Source organism: Lactuca virosa, chromosome 1, assembly GCF_052849685.1.
Source record: "Lactuca virosa cultivar CGN04683 chromosome 1, Lactuca_virosa_CGN04683_v6, whole genome shotgun sequence".
NCBI classification, from domain to species: Eukaryota; Viridiplantae; Streptophyta; class Magnoliopsida; order Asterales; family Asteraceae; genus Lactuca; species Lactuca virosa.
The window spans coordinates 213674320-213682541 of NC_136426.1; the positions used below are offsets into that span (position 1 = coordinate 213674320).

The 8222-nt window shown below is 33.6% G+C and overlaps 1 protein-coding gene across 1 annotated transcript; it reads left to right on the forward strand.

The window, feature by feature from the left end:
* The first annotated feature begins 1327 nt into the window (after positions 1–1327).
* On the forward strand, positions 1328–3722 carry LOC145108575 (aspartic proteinase 36-like). The gene is made up of 10 exons (XM_079045609.1): positions 1328–1473; positions 1556–1637; positions 1764–1803; positions 1915–2133; positions 2253–2418; positions 2559–2632; positions 2894–2990; positions 3198–3267; positions 3357–3428; positions 3518–3722. The coding sequence occupies exons 4-10, from the start codon at positions 1925–1927 to the stop codon at positions 3691–3693; spliced, it is 864 nt and encodes a 287-aa protein (XP_078901735.1). The 5' UTR covers positions 1328–1473; positions 1556–1637; positions 1764–1803; positions 1915–1924; the 3' UTR covers positions 3694–3722.
* Positions 3723–8222: the final 4500 nt, after the last annotated feature.

Sequence of the window (8222 nt, forward strand, 5' to 3'; positions counted from 1 at the left end):
GAACCACGTTAAATCCCTCGTGTTCATCCTTGTGTTCTTGTTTTTCGTGAGCTGTGTGTGTGTTTAGAGTCGTGTGTTAAGTGTCTCGATCCTAACATCACTCTCACTCTAGAAAAAGCTTTTCCGATGAACCACAGAATTGAGTTGAGTAAACTCAGAGATAAAGATAGTTTCAGACACGGGAGGATGTTTCAGAAGGATACCTCTCCAAAAGGTGCTATCGGATTCGGTCTTAAAGGAAGTTATGATCCTCATGTGGCTGGGTACGAATACAATTTCCTTAAACTTTTGTTTTTCATTTTTAAATTTATGGAATTACAGAATGTTTATCGTCTTCATTAGGTGGAACTTGATTAATTGCGTTACTTGCATGAGTTTCTGATTATCTGTTATCGGCATGTTTGCGTCTCCTCTCTTCTGTATACTAAATAAAAAGTTAAAAACCACGGCATTAAATTTATTTCTTTGTAAGTTTGCCCAATTTCCCTTCGGCATGGAAATATGGAAGTTGTGGTTTTGCTGCGTCCTCTACATTTTTTGGTCTACAAATCTACGATCTCTCAATAAATTCTAAATTTTAATTGTGTGTGTGTTTTTTTTTTTTTTTTCAATTCACGACTCTTTGGGACTTCCAATTTTGATTATATTTGATTTTAAGTTATAGTTTGTCAAATGCCGTTACAAATTTACTGTTGTATTTAACCAATTTCATAAAGGGCAAATTGGAATTACAATTTTTCTGGAATCATCTTTTGTTTAGTAAGTTTGATTATAAAATGAATGAGCATAAGTTTTTTTATCAGCACTAAGTTTTATTATGAACCTGATTGGATGTGAGAAACTAGTAAGTCAATGTATTTTCATATTTGTTTATAGATTTAATTCATTGTTTCTAATGTAGAGGCATTAAACTGAAGCTTCTAAATGTTTTGATTTATCAATTTATATCATCATAGGATAAATGTGTTTAATTTTAGCTTTCCATTTATTGACATTTTAGTCCCTGACACTATTCCTTTTTTTGGGTTTATCATGGAAATATATATGTACTTTAAATATATTTCTAAGTGTTTAGCTATAGTAATTTATATCATTATATCTTATAGTATATATGTATTCCTTTAAGTCAAACATGGGCCTTTTCTCCCTGGGCATGAAAATACCTTCAAATCGACCTTAAGTAGTTACCCAAAACGGAAAAGATTATTTCTTTAATTGCTTGTGCTCTAAAATTTCTTTTAGAGAACAATCTTTTACTAAATGTTTTCTCTTAATCTAACATCTTAAGGATTGTGAATCATGAGTCAGGAGCATTGATATACTCTAATTTGTTTATCTTGTAGGTTGTATTTCACAAAAGTCAAATTGGGATCTCCTCCAAAAGACTATTATGTACAAATTGACACAGGAAGTGATGTGTTATGGGTCGGTTGCAAGCCTTGCATTGATTGCCCTACATCAAGCGGATTTAATGTATGTTTATCATTTCATTTTTATAAGGTGTGACTTTTGTGAATTAACTACCATATATATGATTTTTTATTTCTTTGAACAGATTCCTATTACATTCTATGACCCTTTAAGCTCGTCAACATCTACTCCTATCTCATGTTCAGACCAAATATGTTCTCAAGCAGGTCAAACTTATAATTCCAGCACATGTTCACATAATCAGTGCACTTACACAATTCACTATGGAGACGGTAGTGCAACATCAGGCCATTATGTATCTGACTTAATTCATTTAGAAACATTTCTTACAGATACAAAATCATCAAACGTTTCGGCTTCTGTGGTATTTGGGTGAGTTATCATTTTTTTTATATAATTCCCCTTTGCTTCCTTCTTTTCCAGAGTTACCGAATCATTTCACTCTCTTAAATAAGACCATTGATTTAGTGAATTATGGAACAGTTGTAGCACAATGGAAACTGGGATCTTAGCTACATCTTCTGGAGCAGTTGATGGGGTTTTGGGATTGGGGCGACAAGGTTTATCTGTCATATCCCAACTTTCTTCTCAAGGGATTGCTCCAAATTCATTCGCACATTGTCTTGCTGATGGAAGTGGGATTTTGGTTCTTGGTCAGCCAATGGTGCCATATATCATTTTTACTCCACTTGTCAAATCACAGTAAGTTTTCTTTCTGTATTAAGTTAAAAGAAAACCTTTATATATATATTTTACCATTGAGTTCATTAAGTCAAAAGAAACACCAACTATCTCTAATTTCATTCCATGTACGTTTGCAGTGGGTATTATAGTACACATTTGCATAGTATTACGATCAATGGTAAAAGATTATCCATTGATCCATCAGTATTTGCAATAAATAATGATAAAGCTGGAACAATAATTGATTCGGGAACAACTCTGGCATACCTTACTGAAGAGGCTTACACCCCTTTTGTAGATGCTGTAAGTACAATGGAAAAATTCTATCAGCAAAACTTTATAAAATTACATTTTTTTTCGTAATGTGTCATTATTGAGGGTATTTTAGATGGTTGACTAGTGGTCTGGTAATCTGAATGTCGGTTTTACTTCTATTGGTGCAGATCACAAATTCGGTTTCATTGTATGTACAACCAAGTACATCAAACGGAAATCCTTGTTATTCTATTACATCCAGGTTTATAAACTTAAAAGCTTTTCTGTAATTAAATCGGCACTTATATTCCTTCCTTTGTTTGTCAGTACTTGTTAAATGTCCATCAATCCATATTTAGTTCTTTACACCAGTTCTAGACTTCAAATAGTACAAAATGTCATATATATACCCTTAAATTTCAAATCTAGTTTTTGAGACTAAATGAGTATAAATCCATTTTTGTATCATTTGATACGATAAATGCTTTTATTATTTTAATAATTAGTTTTATCATTATTTCAGTGTCTCTAATATATTTCCAATCGTAAGTCTGAACTTTGTCGGGGGTGCTTCAATGCATTTAAGACCTCAAGACTACCTTTCTCTCCAAAGCTCCAAGGTATGTTATATAACCTTATGTTCAGCCTACATTTGATAATTTGGACAAGATAAAGCAACACTAGTTGTATTATGTACATTTGATGTGATGGGGGTTGGGACCTATATCATTGTTAGAAAAATAGTCCTAGATAGCTTGTGTAAAAAATGCAGCCTAATTCACTTATATTTTTACTTGAATCTTGATCTGGTTGTTGCAATACAATAGAGTGGCACTCATGAGGTGTGGTGCATGGGCTTTCAGAGGAGTCCCGAGAAAGGAATTACCATTTTAGGAGGTATAAATTATAATAGTGGAATATGTTTTTTTGATATAAATTGACCTTGCTTTTTTTTATTTTATTTTTTTCACTTGGTTATTGATCAGACATTGTTCTTAAAGACAAGTTTATTGTTTACGATTTGGATGCTCAACTGATCGGATGGGCAAACTATGACTGTGAGTTTATCTATAAAACAAATGAATAATTCTATTTAAAAGATAGACAATAAAATAGTAACTTATGTTGTTTTTCAATATGTTGTTAGGTTTTTCATTTTTAGAAGTCTCTTTCAACTCAAGTAGCAGTAGTAGCAGTAGCAGCAGCGGTGGCAGATCATTGCGGATTGGAAGTCACCAACAAATTCCAGTCATTGTTATTGCCTCCATAGTATACCTGACGATGATGTTTCTTGATTTTCAAGCTACTGGAATGTCCCTTTAATTTAATATGTATGTTTTTATTTTACAAGCTAGTGGATATGAAATAACATTGTACTTGAATTCATAAAAAGAAATACATGTTCATGTGAATGAAAAATCCAACCATTACTTGATTCCTAAATTGTAGGGGGTAAATGGTCATCCACTTTATTGGTATTACTCACTCATTTAGATTTGGTGGAGGATGTGCTATATTCATGTTTCGTATGCAAATTGATATAATGTAAAATATACGTAAACTTGAAACTTTGTCTGGCTATTACACATGATCACGTTTAACCATGCGCTATATTTCCAACATGTACAACTAATGTGTCGATGTCTATAACAATACTCCTTGTAGAATCTTGTACACCAAAAATAATGTTGCATATGTGTGTTTCCTCCTATGTTAAAGATTTGTTCATTCTCTAATGAAGCATCATTTTTGCATAAGTGTTCAGTGCAACCAACATGGCTCCTACATAATAATATTTTCATTATTTTCATTTAACGGTAAAAAGTAGTTATTTATTTTTCGGTAACAATTATATATGTATATATGTTTGTTTACCTCCATGGTCAGTGCGTTGAGCTTATATGTGTTGTATGGTCTCACGGATAACCTAAATGAGCGAAGTTATCATTAATTCTCGTGCAACTGTCGTTAATAATTTGATTTCATAGTGAATACCAATGTCCATTATATTTAAACAAGTGTTAGGGAATAAAGCCCTTGCCCATTTTCCGTGACCAGTATTGTGAAGCCAGATTCATGAATTGCCTCTGATAGAATTCTGTATTGACCAATAATGTGTACCCAAATTTACATCAAAATCAAACATTTTATATGTCACATCCCAAAATTTAGGGTTAAAACTACAAACAGTCAATTCGCCGTGAACCTCTTTGTCAACTAACCTATTGAAGTTTAACGAATATTTTGAAAATAAACAGTGTCATTACATTTAAAATAAGATATGACATGATATGTCCATTATATTCAAATGGATGTTACGGAATAAAGCCCTTTCCCATTTTACGTGACCAATATTGCTAAGCTAGACTCTTGTATTGCCTCTGCTAGTATTCTTGATTGCACAATAATATCTAAGTAAACTAAAAAAAATAAAACATTGTATAAGTGGCATTCCAGAATTTAGGTCTAAAACTATAGACAGTCAATTGATCGCGAACTTCTTTGTGAACTGACCTATTGAGCTTTACTGCATATTTTGAAAAATAAAATATTGTCATTACAATTAATGTAAGATATGAGATGATATCTTACTTCAAATTGAGGAAAATCTCATCAAATCACAAAGCACAAACTGTAACCCTAGTTAATACGTATGAAAAACTGAAAATTCATATTAATCAGTTGTGAGCGAAGAAAACATTCTAGTTTCGTAGTACATGTTCACCTAAGTCCGGAAATATAAAGAACGTCCAAAACAGAGTTCATATGCAAAAGATACGACCGCTATAAGAAAAGAAACCAGTATAATATTGATTTTCTTTAAACTTCATAAACCGTTTCGATCCGTTGAGGCACTTGCCCACCTCAGATGGAAATTTCGAGAACATTTTTGTACTCATACTATGGTCTATTATTTAATTTCATGCTCGAAATACTTTTAATAAAAATATTTGTAAGAGTAAAAAAATCGGACGTTTCGAGTCAATTAAACACGATTTCCCAGAGTTCTACAACTCAAAAAATTAATCCGTTCGAGTTTCTGGAATCAGTGAACTCGGCTCTATTATTCGCCAAATTCGAAAAAATATTAGACGTTGGGATCTTGGCACACAAAACTAGAAGGGTTTTAGGGACTTTTTGAGGTTAATGACATCACCTAATTACTACCACCTTGCATAAGATCAAATAAATCAGCCTTGCCCCTTCTCTTGGCCTTTCCCACATGTAGCACCCCCTTACCCACCTTACCCTCTCACTTCATGGTACAAAGCATGGTCCTTGGTTGTGTGTTTGACTTGCATTCAAAGCATTGTGCTTGGCATGGTTAGAGTCCTCCATGATACTATAAATAAAGCCTTTACCCTACTCCATTGAACACAAAATACACAACTATTAATTTATCACTTTATCTCTTGCTTACTCCCTCTCTTTCTCGGTTTAAAACCACCACCAGAGGTGGCCCTCGACCACCCAGAACAACCACATCCCTACCCTTTTCCCTCCTGCTTTCGAAAACTAGCAGCCCCTGAAACTACCACCTAAAAACCCCCTACCACCTGCCTCCCCACCTTCATCTGCCGTCCCTCTCTCGTCGTTCTTTAGAGCAAAAACGACAGCAACACTGCCACTGTTGGGCGAGAAAAATGAAACTGAGAAGCTGACGGGCAACCCCTCCATTGACCACCACCACCTTTATTTTGATTATTGTGTTTCCCATTCTTTTCTGGTACAAGTCAATAAAGCCTTGGGTTATTTTATTTTTGTTTTGTGAGTATATATCAATTCCAAACCAGGGTTAAAGTTTGATGTTAGTTGGTTTTATCTTCTGGTGCTTCCCGAGCATAATCACATTCCCGAGTCTAAACCGAATTCATGCATCAACGGTGAGTGCTTACGACCACTTTTTAAAAGTTTTTATACATTTTCGAGGGGGGGGGGGAATACATGTGCTCACATATTTTGTTTATGCAAATATTCTACAACAAGATCTCATTTTATGTAAAAATGCATCATACCTAGTTTATAAATGTTGTTTTGTCAAGTAAAATATTACTTACACATAAACTTGTTTTAAACGTGATATATACGTATGTTATGTTGTTTATAATGAAATAACTAGTCAAAAATAACATATGCTACATACTACAAAAATGCTATGATTTTATGTGATAATTGCATGTCATAAATCGGATGTCATAGAAGTTTATCACCTTTGTACTATTCAAACTTATATCATGCATGTATGTATATATATATATATATATATATATATATATATATATATATATATATATAAGTTATAATTATCATAACTAGTAATTTATACATGTACATGTGATCACACTTATTTAAGAAAGTATGGTACACTTTTATGTATATACTTAACGAGCATACTCAACTTTTATAAACGTTATGCAACTTAAATCATTTTTCCTAGTGACTTATCCACGTATAAGTTAAGGCTGGGGGATTTTCGTATACCCTATTCAATGGCTTTTATAATGAGACATTATTCATATCCCTACGTAGAAATTCTTAAAATAACCCTACTACTATAACCGTTAATCATTCGGAGTTAGATACATATGTATAGATCTATACGGGTTGACACCCCTACCTGCAGTTTACTAGCTACTACCATGACGGAAAATCGAGCGGGTTATATTTCTCTTATCAGCGTTACGACGTCCAATGAAGTGTCGTAGAGGGTACTCTAGTCGTATAGCCCGGTTATGGAACTCACTATAAACATTGGTAGCTTCTTTTACATACCATTGATTTGGTTTCTCTCCCGCTTCAAAATAGTTATAAGTATGGTTATACTTATGGAAAAACACATTTTGGTTTTCAAAGATTCATTAAAGGCTCTTTACAAACACATTTTAAGTATGGTTTTACTTACAAAGAAAATACTTTTTGGTTATTTTAAAAGTGGCACTGCTGATCTAGCAGAAGACATGTAACTCTCACCAACATTGTGTTGACCCTCAAAACTACATGTATTCTCAGGAAATCACTAAACCAACATTTCAGACGATGGAATAGTGATGGATTTCAGGCGACTTAGTCTTTCTATTTTTTGTTATATCTGCCTAGCTGTTTAATACAGTTCATGTACTTTATTCTTATGTAAAAGAACCTTGTATTCAAATTCAAAATTGAATACAACTACTGTTTCGTTATTGTTGTAATCATGCTACATATCCAATTTCCTATGATCCAAGAACTAAGTCGCCTGACATGTTCCGCCGCCTCGTCCGGGGGTGTGACAGATTGGTATCAGAGACTAAATTGGCCATAGAGAACTCATATCCTCGAAAGAGGAATACAACTATAGCTACAAGCTCTTAATAAAAGTATTATTATTAATTATCATACCTCTCGACTACTTATAGGAGAGGTGACTACTTTGAACTATCGCTTGGGTTTTTGGATTTTGGAACAACTATACACCAAAATGTTCTTGCCCTCCGGTACTTCTCACGTAGCCGATCCTTATTTAAAAGTCTTGGAGTATAGGACAAGCTGACCTGCAGAACCAACTTTAAGCAAGGTGTTTGACAGACTTCAATGGTTGAGGATTTTAGAGATTGAAGAATGTTCTCAAGCTTCGCTGCAAATATCTAGTACCTTAGAATCCTTATATCTGCTCCAAAACAACGCATACATTCTAAAAATCATAAAAATACTTAAAACTTTGTAATCCCAAATTTTCCTTACTTACCTAAATCTGAAGAAGAACAAAGAACCAATAGCTCCTCTGCCTTCGTAGCAGACAAACCCATAGTTCCTAGCGATCATTTAATATTCTCCAAACATTTCTCTCCCCTATCTTCCAAAAATGAAAAGGA

Excerpts from the sequence above, each read along its gene's own strand:
- LOC145108575 (XM_079045609.1), top strand. The coding sequence starts at position 1,925 with ATGGAAACTGGGATCTTAGCTACATCTTCTGGAGCAGTTGATGGGGTT. Across the intron at positions 2,633-2,893 it reads TGTTATTCTATTACATCCAG|TGTCTCTAATATATTTCCAA; the intron begins GTTTATAAACTT and ends TCATTATTTCAG. Across the intron at positions 3,429-3,517 it reads CGGATGGGCAAACTATGACT|GTTTTTCATTTTTAGAAGTC; the intron begins GTGAGTTTATCT and ends ATATGTTGTTAG.